At 42.9% G+C, this 19,101-nt stretch overlaps 1 protein-coding gene across 5 annotated transcripts in view; it reads right to left on the reverse strand.

Annotated features, from left to right (window-relative positions):
- Positions 1-439: 439 nt before the first annotated feature.
- The window catches only part of AMOT (angiomotin), a 59,348-nt gene continuing 40,686 nt past the window's right edge, over positions 440-19,101 (reverse strand). For all 5 annotated transcript variants that reach the window (XM_036840518.1, XM_036840517.1, XM_036840515.1 and 2 more), the window contains 6 exons: positions 12,611-12,760; positions 11,691-11,881; positions 4,058-4,180; positions 3,043-3,275; positions 1,212-1,907; positions 440-859 (listed from right to left, as the gene is read on the reverse strand). In XM_036840518.1, coding sequence (XP_036696413.1) covers positions 762-859; positions 1,212-1,907; positions 3,043-3,275; positions 4,058-4,180; positions 11,691-11,881; positions 12,611-12,760 — 1,491 coding nt within the window. In that variant the 3' untranslated portion in view covers positions 440-761. The remainder of the gene's footprint in view (positions 860-1,211; positions 1,908-3,042; positions 3,276-4,057; positions 4,181-11,690; positions 11,882-12,610; positions 12,761-19,101) is intronic.

Genomic DNA, 19,101 nt, shown 5'->3' on the forward strand with positions numbered 1-19,101 from the left:
TTGTACATCACTCAGCTAATTTACTCTCCTAGCATCTGAAAGCAATATATTAATTATCCAAATGCATAAATTACTCCACAGTATATATATGAATGTATGAACCTCCACGAGGGAACCAAAAGAATCCACTTCCAAAGCACCACTGAAATAAAGATAAACACAATCTCCTGGCCCAGGGTAGCTGGGAAATTGGGAGGGAAAATTAGCTCCAGCACCCTTCCACACCCCAATACTCCCTACCTTTTCTCCAGTTTACATAGCTCTTAAAACTATTCCCTTTCATGCGCCCGAGGCGAGAGCTCTCTCTGGATGCTGCCTAGATGGAAACTATACAAAACAGCACACACCCAAATCCTCTCTGGCTTCGACTTCTGAACTACATGTTACACACTGTCTTCCAAACATACTGTGCTCTTCGGTAAAAGAATGATCCAGAATATGGAAATGCTAAACAAATTTCAGCACATTGAAAACATTGATGTATATCCAGCTATTAACAGTCCCAGAATTTGTATAAATCCAAACAATAAACTTTAGAGCACATCCTGATTGATCTGGCTTTAGAGGTACTCTCTAAGTGTACCAGAACAGACTGGAGTTCATATGGTATTACCTAAGTACTATGTTGTTTCAATAAAAAGTCCCTTTAAAAAACATCCCCCCACCCAACCCTTGTCCTCACCCTCAAAATAAGAACAAACAAAAGGGAAAAATGATTAAAAGCATTCTTGCTGATAAACTGCAGCTGTTGGTTAGGCCATTTAGATGAGATATTCCACCATCTCGGCATCAGGCTCTTGTCCCAGGATCTGAATGGGAGCTTTTCTTTCCAGAGTACTGGAGTGGAAAACAGGGCCATCTAAATGGAAATAAGGGGTTAGAAAACACTTAGGGACAAGGCGAGAACTCAAATTTTAGAAGTGGCTTTAGAGCCCCCATTAAGCCCATGGCAAAGTGACATTGGCCCACTACACTCCCCATCTTGTTCACCTGAGCATTTACTTTTACTGGGAAATTGACCTTGACTCATCCCCGTTCTATCCTGGAGAAGTCATTTGCAGACTCTCTGCCCTTATCTCCTCTGATTAATCCGCTTTAGAACTTGAAAAGCCCTGCCCATATGACCGGCTGTGCCTAAACAGCAGGCCAACCACCCAACCTGTCACTGAGGGCAGAACCCAGGGCTACCTGATCCAGAGAATTATTATTACCTGTCTTATCTGGATTGCAGCTCAAACTTGGTATAGACAAACGACGTGGTCCAGACCCGGCAGCTGGACTTGCAGGAGCCTCAGCCTGAGCCAAAGCTGGAGTTGGAGCTGGAGCTGGAGGAGCAGCTGCAGCCGGAGCTGGAGCTGGTGCCTGAGTCTGAGCTGGAGCAGAAGCCTGAGCCGCTGCTGAAGCCGGAACTGGAGTTGGAGCCGGAGCTGGAACCGGAGCCGGGGCAGCTGGAGCAAGCTGAACCGCAGCAGCAGCGGCAGCAGCAGCAGGAGCAACAACAGCAGCAGCAACAGCAGCGGCAGCAGCTGGAGAAACAGCGGCAGCAAGAGCAGCAGCAGCGGTCGCCGGAGACGGGGCGGCGGCGGCGGTGGCGGCGGTGGGCGCGGCAGCAGCGACAGCCACTGGAGCAGCAGCTACCATGGTGGTGGTGTTGGTGGCAGCGGTGGCGGTGTTGGTGGCGGCGGTGGCAGTGATGGCGGCAGCAGTGGCGGCAGCGGCAACTGGAGCAGGAACAGAGATGGGAGCGACAGCTGCGGTTTTGTTGGGTTCCGTTCCCCGTTCTGTTTGCGTGCTGCAGTCCCGGCTGCCTGTCTTGGAGTGAGCTGACAGTAGCGGAGTCGAGGGCGGCACAGGCGAGGGGGTGGAAGGGACAGACTCGGCACGGTAGTCTCCACCCAGGAGGATACCTACAAAGGAGAGAGGGAAGGAGCTTAGAAAACTACAGGCTATTCCAATATAGACATCTGATTACCTCTTCTTCCTTGCAGGAGGTTCAGGAGGAATAGGGATGGTCCCAAATTCTCTACTTTTGCCTCCAGTGAACCCAGGGATCAGTTTGTCAGGCACCTCCCACCGTGGCTAAAAGCTTCTTTCAGACTTGGCAGATCCCTTCTGGTTCTCATTCTCTAATCCCCCAGCGAAACGTATTAAACCTTTAAGTGTCCTGGGTATCTGTTCTGATTTATTTTTCCAATGGTGATTGATTTCCAACGAGCTGTCAGAATGCTTCTACTTGGTTCCACTTATAACCAACACCAGCCATTACCAAACAGCTGGAAAGGATCAGGGAAAGAAGTCTGTGGTCGCAGAGGAGTGTGATAGTAATTGTGTGATCTAAGGTTCTAACCATGACCAGGGTCCCCCAAATACCTACTCTAACCAAAGGACACTGCAAGTGTCAGAGGACCAAGAAAGGTATTAGAAGCAACAAAGAGAGCTAAAATACAAATATATATAGCTTGTTTCCTCAGGCTCCAAAAATGTGCCTCGTGGTATCCACAATACTTCTGGGGTTTTGATTAGAGGGGAAGGAATGGACAGGAATGGAATGAAAAAGTACATTCTGTTCTCATCTCAGAATATTCTGGTAACAGAAACCTGCCACCCAGCTCCATTTAGCTTAACTAGAACTCTGCGTCCTCCTATTATATGGGAGGAAAGAACACAGAAAAAGCTGGAATTTTGAAATTTTCAATGACACGAAAGCCACATGGGCTTTGGACAAAGACAAAACGTTCCGCAGGGCAAAGGCCAAAGCTGAGAATTTTTAAGAGGAAATTGAAGTTATCTTCTTTCCCACCCAGACAGAACTCAGGATTCTTATCGTCTAGGGCTGTGGCTTCAACCAGTGTTCTCTCAGTGAGACTTCATGGCGTCTCCTACATATGCAGTCAGCCTCTCAGGAGGACAAAACCCAACCCGGTAATATCTTCCTCTCTAGAAGTGGGACCATTACTCCTTCTCATTGCCACGTGGGCACGTATCCAAGTCAGGGCTCTCTTTAAACGTGTCACTTTAATCTTCCTTGTTTACTGTCATTACCTAGGCTCCCCTTCCAGCTCTTGTCATCCCGCTTCTCTTCCATGATGGGGGTGCCAGTCAGGGTGGAAGAATGGGAGAGTAAGCCTGATCCAGCATTGGAAATGGACATCAGAGACTTTGCCGGCCGCATGGATGACAGCTGCTCTGTCTTACTTGGCTCCTTCCGGGAACGCTGCTGGAGTACCTTGATCATGGCATCCTTCTCAATAATCTGGGCATGGAGGGTCTTAATCCTAGGAGCCAAAGACAAAGAACATATAAAACATTGTTGCCACCTCCAGGTTCTGGTCTCACTACCTGCATGGACTTGAGCTTCCGTTATCTTTCTGACTAGGGGGCGGTCTACTTATTTCTGAGTTGTAAGACAAGAGACAGTGTGCAACAGTCTTTAATGCACACCCATATGGGCACAGAGGAACATCCAGGAGTTGTCACTTAAACCTTAGGAGGCCAAAGAAAAGTATCTGTGAAAAGAAGGGCTGTATATGAGAGAGTAAACTGATGTAGTGGGGACCTTAGTGAAGAATCTGAGTCAATGGAAACGATGAGTCAGTCAGTGAGAAGATGAGAACTTCTAAGAATGGGCTACTTCGGCTAATAAGTAAATGATCATGTGCTTGTAAGAGACATCAGATGCCCTGTCTCCGAGTTTGAGTGGATGTTCTTTTACCAAGCACTCTGCTGTACCACAGAGTTGAGGTGCAATGCTAGAAAGAATACCTCAGAGTGCATATACCAACAATTCAGTTCTGGCAGAGGGCATATGGAAGCAATTTACCAAGGACAATGGGGAAAGCAATGTTACTTGGAATTCCAGAGTTAGTGGGAATGGTCAAGGTAAAGGTCATTGCATCTCAAATCCTAAATAACAGGCTGGCAGGGGTGCAGGGGTCGGGGGGGGGGCTGCATTATCAGGTTCCCCTGTTGTGAATGAAGATGCTTGCCCTTCCCTACTGACCTATCTGGTCTCCATACCAACTTCTCAGATCCACCAGAGTCCAGATCAACATTTTACCTGCCCTCCATGTCAAGGCAACGCTTGTTGGCCATCAAGATTTCTTCTTCCTCCTTCTGGATGCGAGCTTCTAGAGCTGTGTCATAGCTGGTGTTAGGAGAGTGGCTGATGACTGTTGTGTCCCTGGGAAGGAAAATGGCAGTGATAATGATGGGAGGGCAACAAAATCTCTGTCCTAAGTCAAAAGCCTTAGGCTGGAAGGCCCTACACTGAAATCAAACTTATTAGGAATGGTTGGTTTCTGGGTGACTTACTGATAAGAATCTCCAAGATGGGAAGGTTCAGCTTTCAGAGCTAGAAGAGGTTATTGACAGACATAACTGCAAAAGTCAGTGATGGATTCTATGAGAAGTGCACAGGCTTGCCTTCAGAACTAGAGAGACACCCTCCCAAAACCTCTGGCAGAAAGTCCCTTCAAGTTTGTAGATCATGACCAGGCAATAGGAAGATATTCATATTTCCACTTTATATGATTAGTTATATTACATATGAGATATGCCCACTTTATTCTCATGACAGTCATGAAGGGGAAAAGGCTAGACTTTGAAGGAAGTCAGAGAAAGTACCAAAGAGGTACTGCTACATTCAACAGCAGTAACTCCACCTGAGTGTTTGCTAGAAATGAACTCTAGACATGTCAACAGCCAAGTTCAGGTAGGGCATGGGAGCTGAGTGAGAAGCAAGGCCTTTGAGTCCGTGCCCCTTGATTCCTATCCAAGCTATATCTGAAACATTCAAGTGCCGAATCAATGAGTCTCCCCCAACTAAGTGACTAATCTCTTGCCAGAGTCCCAGCTGCATGAGGGACCATCATGTTCCATCTGAAAGTGTCTCAGGCCATTAACTCAAGGGGTAATTAATAAGGAGAAAAGTGTGTGTGTGTGTGTATGTATGTGTGTGAGAGAGAGAGAGAGAGAGAAGAGAAGTGAGGAAAGGAGAGGAGAGGAGAGGAAGGGAAAGGATGTAACCCATGGGCAAGGCTGATGTTTAAACAGCACAAGTCAAAGACATAATGGGAATCCTATACCCTCCTGATAAGTGATGTCATGCATCTTTCTTTAGTTCATTTAGAACTAGTGGTAGAGAAAAGAGGGAAGGGAAGAAAGAAAACTGGATCGTATTTGAGTAACTTGGAGGGAAAGAAAACGAGTTTCGGAAGAATGTTGATGTAATTATATTGGTCTTAAAGAAAACCAGACTATAGGCTGAGGAAACAATGAACTGGCACTGCTGCGTTATACTTCCTCTGAGAATGAGGGTCTGTGGGAGAACTCCAGGCATCTTTTCTGCTGGCAGCTGGTTATGTCCTGTTAGCATAGAGATTGTGACCAGTGCAGATGGCTGTGAAGGAGCAGGGGAATGAAGAGGCAGAAAGCTGGTATTAAAGTTGGGGAATTTTGGTGAGCTTCTGCAAAACTACTGTTCCCCAAAATGCTTGCACCTTATATGCGAGGCGGAAACAATTCATTTGAATGGTGAAATAATTGGAGAACAAGAAGGGAAAGGACCACAGTGGCTTTCATCATTTGCTAAATTCAAAATATTTTAGTATCTCGGAATTCTACACTTGCTCTAGTGCAGTTCACTTGCTTGTAGTCCTACTGGGAATGGCCCCTGTGTTCCAAAGTACCCAAGAGGAAGCAGCATTGTGTAGTGTTGAGAGCACAGGCCCTGACTATAGGCCACGCCAGGGTCAAGTTCCACTTTCCCTAGTCCTCTGCCACTAACAAACTCTATGAGCTCAGGAATTGGGTTAACTGCTCTAAGCCTCAGGCTCCTTGTTTGCAAAACTGAGATAATAATTATACTTATATCTCATGGGATTTTGGGGGGGATGAAATGAAAGTGTGCATGTAAAACATGCAGTGCCAGGCACAGTAAAAACACTCAACAAGTTATTATTAAGAGAGAAAAGTGTAGGTAGAAAGAGAATAACATGCAAGAGAGTATGAGTTGAATGAATTCCAGCTCTTGGTATGATCCTGGAGGCGATCCCCGAAGTGCAGAGTTCCAATGTGATGGCAGAGGCTTCAGAGCCGGGCCTCTTTTAAAAGTGCATAGTGTCTATGGACACTGGGGACTTGAACGTACGGTTTGTCCCTGGGGGAGCCACGTTCATTGCATAAAAGACCATTCTGGGGACACAGAGCCCTGCCAGCTAATTGATATGGACACTGTGAACTCCTGAGGAATGGAGCCTGAAAATGTGGGGCACTTAGTGAATTCCTACAGAGCTGCCAGGACGGCCTTCGACATCAATCTTCCTTCTAGAAGACTGGGGCTACTGAGCAATGGCTTAAGCAAAAGCAAGCAGGCACAGCATTTGAGGGAGCAACTTGACCTGCTAACTTCCAATACTCTGAGCCTACCCTTAAGCACATCAGTAGAGAGATGCTGGGCTTGAAATGACAACCTACAGACCCCAAACCGCATATCCCTGAATTACTATCCTGCACCTCAAATTCTTAAGGAAATGGTTTCTGGCAACTATTCCTCCAGTCATCTTCTCTCTCCTTCCTCTGATGAAGTTATCCCCGTCACATTACTTACATTGCTTTCTAGAATGTCACCCATGACCTCCTCCTAATTAAAACATCTAGCGGCCTTTTAAACTTCAAGGCCATCTTTTTCCTATCGGTAGCACCCCTTCGTTTATTTAAAATGGGAACTCAACCATGAGTGGAGCACTGTGTTTGAAGTTCCTGGGAGGCTGGAGAGTGGATGGACGTGGGTAAGACTAGTCCCCGACTGTAGGGAACTTGCAAGGGGAGGGGAAAAAAGTAAATAATTAACTATTACGGAAATGAGTTTGGACTTTATTCCAATAGGCACTGAAGCTTATTAGAGCTTTTCAAAGGGAATGAAATGATCCAAGCTGTGGTTCAGGAAGACAGCATTATCTCTGCTGAAATGTAATGGACCAGTCAGAAAGGTTATAATCCCAGCAAGAGATATTGAAAACAGGACCCGGCGAAGTGGCAAGGGAAATGGAAACAGGCTACAGGAAGCAGAATTGCTAGAACTTGGAGACTATTGAAATGTGGGTGTTAGGGAGAGGGAAGAATGAATGAGGACTTTGTTGTTTCTAATTCAAATGACTAGAAAAGATGGCATACTGCTCGTTTTCTGTGATAGGAAACCAAGGAGAACTTTTTTTCTTTTTGGAAAATGCCTATAATGGGTTTTGATTTTAGTTACAGTGGACTTAAAGTGTCTTATGAATAGCCATATAACAATATTCATCCAACAAGTTGCTGAAAATTCTAACTTTAATCTTTAATCTAGAGGTGTCAGAGGTACTATTTGAAGCTATAGTAGAGAACAGATAACTAAGACAGAAGGTAGAATGAGAAGAAAGCAGAGAACGGAACCTGAGAAAGGCCTCCACAACGCAAGACTAGGTAGACATGTGTCACATGTGTGACCAGTTTCTACCTTCTGCTTTCCCTTCCTTTACTTCCTTCTTTCCCAGATTTACTTTGTCCAAAATAAAAGTGAAACATTGCACATTCAGAGAAAGGTAACAACCTGATTCAGTAAGTACAAAGAAATAAATTACTGGTTGATCGGGTGTGTTATCTTTTTATCTTTTTGCTGCTATTCAGAAATAAATCACCATTTGTGAGCTGAAACTAAAAATCTGCACTGCCAAATCAGTTTTTCTGAGGTGAACTCCTACTTGGTAGCAATTTTCCTCATCTACATTAAGCATCTGGAGAGGAATCTCTAGGAACACAATAATATGAAGTTATAATATAGGCCATGTTTTTGTGATTATTTATAATAGTCTAAGAAACTAAATAATAAGCCTCAAATAGTAACTCTTGAACAGGTAATACTCCCTATCTCACCATCTTTGAAATCATCCTATCATCTGGGAGGCAGCAGAGTATATATAGCACTTAAGGTGTCAAAAATGTAGATTTAAGAAGTCCTGGTTTTTCTGCCTCTTAGTAGCTGTGTGATCTTAGGGGAATTATTTAATCTGTCTGTGCCTCAGTTTCCTCATCTGTAGAATGGATACCAGTACTTCTCTCAAAGAATTATTGTGAAGATAAGCAATAATTGTAAAGCGCTTAGAAGCGTACCTTATATAGTAAACACTACATGTGATTTCTTGCATTGACAGCTTTCCCTTTGACAAGAGATGCTTCACGGAATCAAAATGCCAGAATGGGTATAAAACAGATAACCCAATATGTTTTCTCACCTGAGAAAAGACAGATGTCTATTCTTATATTAAAAATCTATATTTTATTATTCACAGTGGCCAAACACTGGAAAAAATCCGAATATCCATCATCAAGTGAATGCATAAACTGTGGTACATCCATGCTATGGAGCACTACTCAGCAATAAAAAGGAATAAACGATTGATATACGTATTAACTTAGAGCAAGCTCAAAGTAACCATGCTGAGTGAAAGAAATCAAACAAAAAAAGTACATATTATACGGCTCTTTTTATATGACGTTCTAGAAAAGGCAAAATTACAATGACAACAGATGTTGTCTGGGGTCAGGCATGGGAGGAAGGGATCAAGTTAAAGGGGCATAAGGGCACTTTAAAATGTGTCCTGTATCTTGATGGTAGTAGTGGCTACATTATTATATACAATTACCAACATTCACCAAACCAGACACTTAAAATAAGTGGTTTTTAAATATGTGAATAATACTTCAATTGAAAAAATTCTACAACTACGATTGTATGACCCCAGCAACATTTCCTAATTGCCCAACTTATTATTTATGTATGAGCTATTATTTTACAAATATATTAAGTTTGAGATATTTAATATCTCATAAGCAGAATACACAGAAACCGAGGAGGCTGGTACAATGTGGCACTAGATTTAAGGATTTAAGTTGTATAGAGTTAGAAAGCATTTCCTTTCTTCTTTTACTTCTTCCTTTCTCCCTCTTTCTTTTTTCTCCTTTTTTTTCCTTCCTTCATTACTCAAACATATGTTGAGCACTTTCCATCTGCAGCCAATATCCTAGGCACTTAAAAATTATTTTGGGGGGCTTCCCTGGTGGCGCAGTGGTTAAGAATCCGCCTGCCAATGCAGGGGACACGGGTTCGAGCCCTGGTCTGGGAAGATCCCGCATGCCGCAGAGCAACTGGGCCCGTGAGCCACAATTACTGAGCCTGCGCGTCTGGAGCCTGTGCTCCGCAACAAGAGAGGCCACGATAGTGAGAGGCCCGCGCACCGCGGTGAAGAGTGGCCCCCGCTTGCCACAACTGGAGAAAGCCCTCGCACAGGAACTAAGACCCAACACAGCCATAAATAAAAATAAATAAATAAAAAAATAAAAATTAAAAAAAATTATTTTGGAAGAAAATAGAATATAAAGCCTTTACTACAGAAAGGGGTGACGAGCAGAACCTTGGTCAGTACATTTAGGGTTGGGAGGAGGGAAAGTGAAATCACTGGACAGAAAAGAAATGGCAAGAAGAGATGTTGGAAGAGAAGGCAGAAGAGCCCACAGGTTCTGAAACAAAGTTTTCTGAATGTTACTTTCCAAATTTGAAATCTCATAAAGAAAGAAAGAAAGGAGGAGAAGGAAACTAATCTCCGTGGCAGAGCATAAGAAGCAAATCTTTGGAAAAATAGTATAATCTTAGCAATAGAAGGGTCTGGAGCAATCACCTAGTCCAATTCTCTCATTTTACAGGAATTCAAATACAATCTCTCAGTCTCTTCTGTGGGTTGTATTAATAGGCATGCAAAAGGTACACAGTCCAGATATGGAATGTTTGTCCGGGGAACTATTACAAAGTGTTCCTATTAGGTGGGAACTGGCCGCTTTTTACCATATTAAGTGATAAGCATGCACATTTTACTGAAAACAGTGATTGCATGGAAACTTTCTACCTGGTGATTTAAAGGAATTCAATTTAAATTAAATCTGTTTTATGGGAGCCAACAGATTCTGGAAAGAAATCCATCTGAAAGGGGATTCTCCCAATATTCAAAACTTTCCAGGGAGGAAGGAAAGGGGTAGTTTCTTTATACAAGGCCCCCAAATGACAACCTCCTAGCTTTCCTGCATTTTGACCTGGAGTCTATTCTGAAGTCAGTTTCAACAGTGAACTTCCCAGCACCGAGAACCCTGGCTTTCCAACATTTTCTCACACCGCACACCTTCATGAGCTGTATCTTTCTAAGTTTCTGCCCAAAGATGACAGGAATGCCCTGCACCTCTCTGTCAGTGTTAGGGTTTCCTGAATAACCTCTGAGCAAGCACTGGGCACAGGTGTTTTCTTGGGAACCAGCAGCTAAAATTACACTTCATTCTGCTTCTAAGCTGCCTACAAACTTCTCAACCATCTTCCAGCTCAGCTGGGGCTTCTCTGCACTCTGTTACTGTACAGTACAGTGTACTGGCATGGACCGAGCACACCATTCTCAGACAAAAAAAAAAAAAAAGACAGGTAAGCTTAAGCCCATGAGGACCTCAAAATCAAGGCACAGGCAATTTCAATCTGTTTAAGGTTTATAGGGGGTATCTGGAGACGGACAGAGCATGTTAGAGAAACGTAAGATGTCTTCCTGAAGAACTGGGAATAGGTTTACAAACCACCAGTCCAGCTTTTAAGCATTGACCTCCCTCTGATTTGGCATGAGAAGGACTCGAGAATAAATGTATCCACTGCCCCCTCCACACACATATTCCAACCCAAAGTCTGGCAAGTGCTGCCAGACTCTGCCGGCTCACCACATTTAGGAGAATGCTAAAAACAACGCCATGATTTTTAATAACTTTCTGGATAGAGACCTATCTGGGTGCAATATGCTATAGCCTGCCTTAGATACCCAACTCCAGACCATGGCTCTGTCTGTATCTCCAACAATCCACATCATCTCCTGATTTGAATTTAGTTTTTGTTTCTTTCCCAACTGATGATTACAAACAGCAGCGAGACAAACTGGATAAGAGCACTGTGTCCTCCAAAGAGCAATAATAAATGTTTATAATGAGAAAAGGGGAACACATAAAGGGCAAAAAATGAAAACGCCTCCTGCCACTTTCTCTCCCTTACCAAATGGAATGTGACTGCTTACATGTGATGAACTTGGAGGCACAGAGAATGTGGGCTTCAAATATAGACCTTCTCAAAGGGCAGGGATGGATTTATGTTCAGCACAGCCTTTGGCATACCTTGGACAAGCCAGAGCTATCAAATGGCAGTAGCCACTCCTGAGTGACATTTAGTTTCTGAGTGGAATTTCTCTGGAGAAGCTTTCATTCCAGTCCTGGGGCTAAACAAAGAAACCTACACATGTGGCTGAAAGAACCTGAGGCTTTTGGGGAAGGAGGTGTGCGGACATTCAGTTGATCCCATCTGCAATTGTTCTGGCTCCTGAAGAAAGCTGAACTATGATTCCAGTAAGTTCGTCAGTAATTTTAATTTACAAATCCCAGACCCTCTGCCCCACAGTTGTTCAGTCTCTGCATAACGAGATTGAAAAAAACAAAAACCACACACTTAAGCAGAAACTGAGAAAAAAGAAACAGAACATGACGGGAAAAAAAAAAACCACTGGAAAATCTATTAATCAGTCACTTTTCTGTTCTCCACACCACCGCTGCCCTTCATTCAGGGCCTCTACCAGCCAGCTACTTACCTCTGAGCAGCTACGGTGGCGGCAGCATCCAGAGCAAAATGTCTCATCACATTCTCCTCTAAATACTTCTGCTCCCACTTAGTCATGTCAGCTTCCAGGGCCAGGATTCTCTCCTCCTTCTCACGAAGGAGCTCCATCAGTGCAGCGGCATTGTATTCGGAAACATTGGTGGGCTGAGAGTTGCCCTGGCGCTGTTGGAAGAGATACCGAGACCCCTGATGTTAATGAGTTAGGACCATAGTGGCTGAGTCCCATCTGAAGAGCCCTTATTTTTGGAAAGGATTACTGCCCAAGTCACTTCAGTTTGGAGTCCGATTCAGAAGCAAGGGGAATTCATAGGCTCTCTACCTCGGGCTTGAGTATGAGACTCTCGATCACGAAAGGAGCCTGCCATGTCAAATGGTCATGCTGCTCAGAAAGTGGATCAATGGTTTAAAAATCACTAGCCCTGCCGGCCAGCATGGTTCTCCATAGAAACGGAAATGAAAAATCTAGGATTTGGTCTCTGCCTTGCCCCTAAACTTGTTGTGTGACCTTAAGGGAGTCATGCCACCTTTCCTGGGTCTTGATTTTCTCTCATCTAAAAGTGAGGAGATGTATGGCCAAATGATTCTAAAGACCATTTCCAACCCTAAAATGTCCAGGAGTCTATTTGTATAGCGTCTTCACTTCTTATAGGGCCTACTGTTTCTGGGGTTCACATGAAAACAAAAAGTGCAAGATAATAGGCATTAAGGATTTTGCTGCGATAGGAAGCTAAGGAAGCCAACTTCGTCTTTACAATTGGGAGGCGCTCTGCAGTAAGATCAGTTGGGGCAAAAAACCTGAAGATGAGCAAGAGTGTGGTTTTTTGATTCTCATGTCAGACACTGACAAATAAGCAATCAGGAGCAATCTCATTTTCTTGACGTTCTCTATACCTGCTGGATTCGGAGGGATTCCAGTTCTCTCTCCAGTCGTGTCCGGAGACGGTGCTCCAGCTGCTCTCGTTTTTCACATGCTGCCTGGAGCTGTACAAGAGCTTGCTGCATCTTTTCCACCTTATCTACGTACACTTGCTTCTTTTTCAGCTGAAAATCCAGGTTGGGAGAATTACAAGATAGAAGGAAAGAGAACAACAGGGTCAGTTATACAGCCCCCAAATCCAGCCCTGTGTTTAGATCTCTTCCTGTCCAGCTCCAGAAAAGCATGAATGGCAAGAAGGTCCTTCATGAGTATCGGGCTGCCTTGTATTTACCATACAGAGAATGTCTCAAGGGATAGGAATTAGGAGCTCCTTTTTCATCTCTCCCTCCTTCCCCCTCTCTATGTTTTCCCCAAGTCTATTTCTATCAGTAGAGTCTGTCTTAGATGGCAAGCTCTTAAGATTCCCATTTATGGATGTCCTCACCTCTGCTCTTCTTCACTCTAAACTGTAACATTCTGGGGGAGGGTGTATCTTACTTTGGTCATTATAGTAGGGGAATGCTAAAAAAATAAAAGGGGGGCTCTCCAGGGAGAAGAGTTTCATTCGGAATGGAGAGGAAGCCTACCCACTTTATATAGCTGTCTCCTCTCCAAGTGAGAGAAAAAGGGTGGTCAACTGCTGCACGTAGAGGGAGGCCAGAATTGTCTTTCTGAACCTACAGTCCTGGTAATTACTCCATGTAATCATCACTGCTCTCGTGGAATGTTTCTGCTCCTCAAAAGTGAAGCTGCTGGGACTCCCCTGGTGGTCCAGTGGTTAAGACTCTGCGCTCCCAATGCGGGGGGCACGGGTTCGATCCCTGGTCAGGGAACTAGATCCCGCACACTGCAACTAATGATCCCGCGTGCCACAATGAAGATCCTGCATGCCGCAACTAAGAACCGGTGTAGCCAAAAAAAAAAAAAAAAAAGAAAGTGAAGCTGCCATGCAATGGTTCATCTTTAGTCTCTTCATTGACCAGCACTGCCCCCACCTCAGTTCTTTATTGAAAGAACACAGGTCACTTGCGATTTCTGCCTCACTCATGAGCCTGAGTTGATAACATTGGACCGTAATCTCTCAACTATCACTCTGGGACCTTTAAAGATATCTAAAGATGCAAACTAATGAATCAAATCTAAGACTAAATGAGATCAAATATGATTCTTCCTCTTTGCAAGCTTATGAACCATAACCAAAAACAAAGGTAGAAGCAGGTTGGGACTAAGAGTTTGAGTTCTTTGTACCCTTGTAACTTCCAAGGCAAATCCCATCATGGTAAATCCCTGACTCCGTTGAAATGAAGGAATGAAGAGAATTTCAGAGCTTTTTAAAGAAGGCGTACATACCCTCAACACCTAAGAAGATAGGGGAAACTGCAGCCTTCCCAAATTGTTAGGAATGAGCAGATGGTGCGTCTTCATACCTATAGTACTTGTGCGGGTGCCTCTCTTGCTAATAAAATCAACGCATGGACTCTTTCTAAAGTAGAAGTTCTTCCAAGCTGGTCACATCTGTTATTATTATTTTCGTGAAACCTGTGGTTAGGGATACTCTCATTATTAAGATTTAAATGTGAAAATATTATTGATAACATGGTCCAAAGGAAATTCAAGAATTCAGCTCAACTCTAACTTTCCAACAAATTCCCAAGCCCTTGAGATACCTAGATAGACAGTTGCAATGTAAGAGGTTACCCACTTTACCAGCACTGCCCACAGCCATTTAGCTGGGGCCAGACCAGCAGAACCAACCTGACACCCTCATTGCAGAAACCAGGTAAGACCTTCGTGGTAATGTGTCCAAATCACTGCTCTCTAGAATGTCCAGTCAGACAGCAATGGCATGTGCTAATGGGGAAACTCTCCCTGTCTTATAACTGCTCTCTCTCCAAATTAGAATTGCTGAACTTTCTCTAGGTGGAAGAAAACTTGTATTTTCCTACCAGACTTGCATTATGCCTTGCCTAGGTGACAGGGAAAACTTTAAAAATTCGTGCTACACTTCTTGACATTTCCTTTCATTCCAAGGCCTAGTTCAATCTAGCCTTGTAAACCAGTTGAGATGAGTTATAAGTCTAAATGTTTTTATCCATTAGACCTTTCCCTAGGAAATAAAAGAAATTCTCATCCTCTCCATAAGCTTAAACCTTTCTTTCCTGGGATGTACGACTATTTGTAATAACACTGACTAGGGCAGTCAAGACCTTTAGGCCATGGATGCCACTGCCTTCCTATTTGCTAAGCTTTTGAATAATTGGAGAGCAGGAAATATCCTCTATCCTTTGCCTTCTGGGTTCTATAATCCTGATGAGCTATTTAAAGTTGAATGCATTTATTTGTGAATTGCTCTGAAAACCCTAGGGGAGCAGTGCAATGTTAATGCAGAGAGTGTTAACTATAATTACTGAGGCTTACAGCAGTTATACTTAAAGGCAATTAAAGTTAGATAGTATGCAGTTCTTGCCTTGATGGTAAAGTACTGCAATATAAGCTCAGAGAACTGAAAAATAAGCAGTCAGGACTAGGTGTATTTCTCTATGCCCTGCCTTTCTTGAGAAAGGAATCCTCAATGTCTTAGCTAAGGAATCCCCAGCAGTGAAAGTCACTGAGCCAACTGTCTGGAAGGGAAAAGCAATAAAGGCCCAGAGAGTTTTCTGAGTTGGCTGAAGATAGTCACACAAGTCAGACAACTTCCACAAACCAGGCCAAGGAAAATCCCATTATGCTTTGCCACTGGGATGATTTTCCACAAGGTACCAGGACCTCTATTGTTGGCATAATTCTTCTACTTCCTTTTTTTTTGCATATCTTTTTTTTTTATTGTGCAAAGTGCCAATCTATTATGTCAGCAGATCCAAATAACAATCTAGTAATATGGAAAATCAAAGACATTTGCAGATATTAAAACCAAGAGTCACAGACATTAAAGTCCCCAAAATAACTATTTTAATAAGAGAGAAAGTTTTACAACATAATATCTAAATCCCCAGGAATTTTTCCAGATAATTTCAAAATTCTCCAAACCCTTTGCCTATCATAGTTTTCTCTGAGGAAAACTTTTACATCTTCCCTAACGAATCTCTTAACTTTACGGCCAATTATGAAATCACAATACCCATATACAGGACCAAGAAAAAGGGCAGCTCAGCCATAAACACCAAGATCACCTAGTAAATGCTTAATACCTAGGTAATTTAGGGTACAAAAGGACAACTGTTGGATGCTACCAGTGCAAGACCCTATTAAGATGCAATCCACAAAGTCAGCTATCTTCTAAGTTACATATTCTATGTTTTCTAGATCTCATCTATACATAGAAAGGAACAAAGGTCTATGCGGCTTATTAACTCCTCTACTATCCTGAACTTTATATGCTTTACTTTTTCCTTCATTATGGTAAATCCCCTTTTCTGCCTCTCTTCTATAAACTTATCTCCTGTGCTAAGCTCCTCAAATGTTACCTCAGTAATTAAGACATCCTAGATCCCCAACCTCACCTTTCAATGCCATCAGAAATGTCAATGGTTCCTTCTAGGTAAAGAGAGAGGCCATACAGTAAAATGGTTAAGGTCATGAGCTCTGGCCTCAGGCTACCCCAGTCCAAATGTTGGCTCTCCCACTTACTAGGTATGCAACCTGAGGAAAGCTACTTAATCTCCCTGAACTTCCCTTCACTCATTCATACATAACATAGAGATGATGATAATTTGATATACCTCTAAAAGGAGCAAATGAGATAACAAATGAAGTGCTTAGTAGAGTGTCCGGCACAAAAAGTACACAGAGTTGTTTTTCTTTTTTAAAGAAAAAGTTAATCCCAATTCACACATACTCTAGTCCTCTCAACTTTGAACATTCATTCCAGATAGCCTTGACGTGGTTCTCATTATCTCAATAACTCTAACACATCAATCAAGACATTAAAAACACAGCCATTTTTTCCCCAGGAAGACATGTAACACTAGGCCTCAAACCCTTCATGCAACAGAGCTTCAGATATCTTTATAGGGCGAGGCCTTTCATTGGAGATACAATTAGAAGAGAGTACTGAGTAGCTGCAAGGACACCATATTCTCTCAAAATGACACGATTTAGAGGGCACCTCCACTTTCTGAGAGATATTTTACCTATAGTCAAAGGTACTGTTTAACTAAAGACACTTAGGCAGAGCTCATTCCCTGCCACACACACGCACACACACGCATGCACACACCAGGAATTTCTATTTGACAGCAAATTGAAAGGTAAAGGAACAAGGTGGCAATCAGGAGACTTGGGTTCTAGGCCTAGCTCTGTTTTCAATAGTAATTTGCTTCCCTGTTCTCAGCCTCAGAGTCCCCATTTGTAAAAAAAAAAAAAAGAGGGGGGTTTTGGGGGGTCAGCAAACCAAAATGGTCAGCAGTGGGCCAAATCCAGCCATGCCCATTCATTTACGTATTGGCTAGGGCTGCCTTCCTGCCATAATGGCAGAGTTGAGCAGTTGCAGTTGCAAAAGAAACTCTACGGTCCACAAAACTGAAAATACGTACGTACTATCCGGTCCTTTAATAGATAAGGTGCCAGCCCTTGGAGTGATTTTCAAACTGTGTTCCACAGTCCTAGTGTTCTAAGGAGTGCTTCAGAAGCCACTACAATGGGTGAGTTGTATCAAGTGGCTCCTCTTTTATGTGTTTTACAATGAGGGTTCTACATAAAACTTAATTTCAAAAAAAAGACTGTTACATCTTTGAAGATACATATGAATATCCAGTTGACCCTTGAACAGCATGGGGGTTAGGGGTGCTGACCCTCCCTGCAGTCGAAAATCCATGTATAACTTTACAGTCAGCCCTCCATATATGTGGTTCCTCCATATCCACAGTTCCATATCCAGGGATTCAACCAATGGCAGATCGTGTAGTACTATAGTATTTACTACTGAAAATGTCTGCATATAAGTGGATTCACACAGTTCAAACCAGTGTTGTTCAAGGGTCCACTGTATATATGTTCTTGTGCTTTGTCTGTTTGCCCTAAAGAATGGGCTTCCCATCTTACCTCACTCCATCATCTTTTCACACTTGACACTTCAGCATGGTTAAATAACTTTAGGTTCCCGAGGACCCCCTCGTATTTTAGCCCTCATTGCCTTTGGATATGGCATTCTCTCTCTTAGGAACGCCTTGCCCACTAGGTTTTAAGAAGTTTAAAAAAAAAAAAACAGCAACAGTAGAATAGACAGATGTCCATCTAATAGTCTTTCAATTCACAAATATTTTATGAATCTAAGCTTCCCCTTTTCATCTTCAACACTGACCAGTAACTAAGGGAACTGGACAAAATGGGATCCTAGAAATCTGTATAGGCATATTCTTGGAGGTTAAAAAAAACCATAAAAGTCCTGCCTTCGTTTGTGTGTATGTACATGTAAGAGACAGATCATATAAGGTGTGTACTCTCCATAGGATCCTAGATGATTTATTTTTCTATGTCTTTAGTGTTCAAGGAAGTGAAAGTTCACTTGAAAAGTTTCTAAAGCCAAGGTAGTGGTTCTGGTGTAGAGACGAGTACCCACAGATCTCCAGAAGAAGCCAGAACCAAATTCCCTCTAGATACTCAGTGAATGGGGGAACTCATTCCATCCATTTAAATTTTCTTACCAAATGCCAATTTTCAAAAACCTGTCAAAACCCCCCTTCCCTAGCTTTCCCTAAACCTGTGTTCTCCTAACATCGTTCCTTAAATCATTCTTACTTTCTGTCTTGATCTTTTAGACCCACCTTCCCTTCCAATTTCATCCCCATCTCCTGCTATACCCCAAAGGTCCAATCTATGGTAGTTTACTCTTTTACCTCTATACTGATGGTTCTTAACTGGGGGTGATTTTACCCCCAGGGAACATTTAGCAATGTGTGGAGACATTTTTGGTTGTTACATCTGGGGGTAGGTTGCTATTGGCATCTTGTGACTGGAAGCCAGGGGTACTGCTCAACACCCCACCGTGCACAGGGCAGCCTCCTCCATCACTATCACCAAAGAATTATCTGGCCCCAAATGTCAATAATGCTGAGGTTGAGAAACCTTGCTCTCCACTTCAGCACTACTGGAGATTTCCTTCATGCCACAATTCTCACAACTGCTTATATTCATATTTTAATGTTATTATGCTCTCTTTAGTCACAGACCCCTAGCTGAGGGCAAGATTTCTCACTCTGACACAATGTGCCCCAGACTGCTTTCATCTTTATCCAAAATGATATCCCTTCAATAGTTCAGCCATTATAATAATTTATCCTGTTTTTCCAGTCTCCAAATCTTGGAATTATCGTCCTTTCTTCCCTCTTTCCTTTGACCACCATATCCAATCTGTCACTATATCTTAATTTTAAATAACATCTCTCATATTCTTTCATTTTCTTATATTTTCATAGCCTACATAGTTTTAGTCCTTATTTCACAACTAAATAATTAGAATAATAACCTA

This window comes from Balaenoptera musculus, chromosome X, assembly GCF_009873245.2.
Source record: "Balaenoptera musculus isolate JJ_BM4_2016_0621 chromosome X, mBalMus1.pri.v3, whole genome shotgun sequence".
NCBI lineage: Eukaryota > Metazoa > Chordata > Mammalia > Artiodactyla > Balaenopteridae > Balaenoptera > Balaenoptera musculus.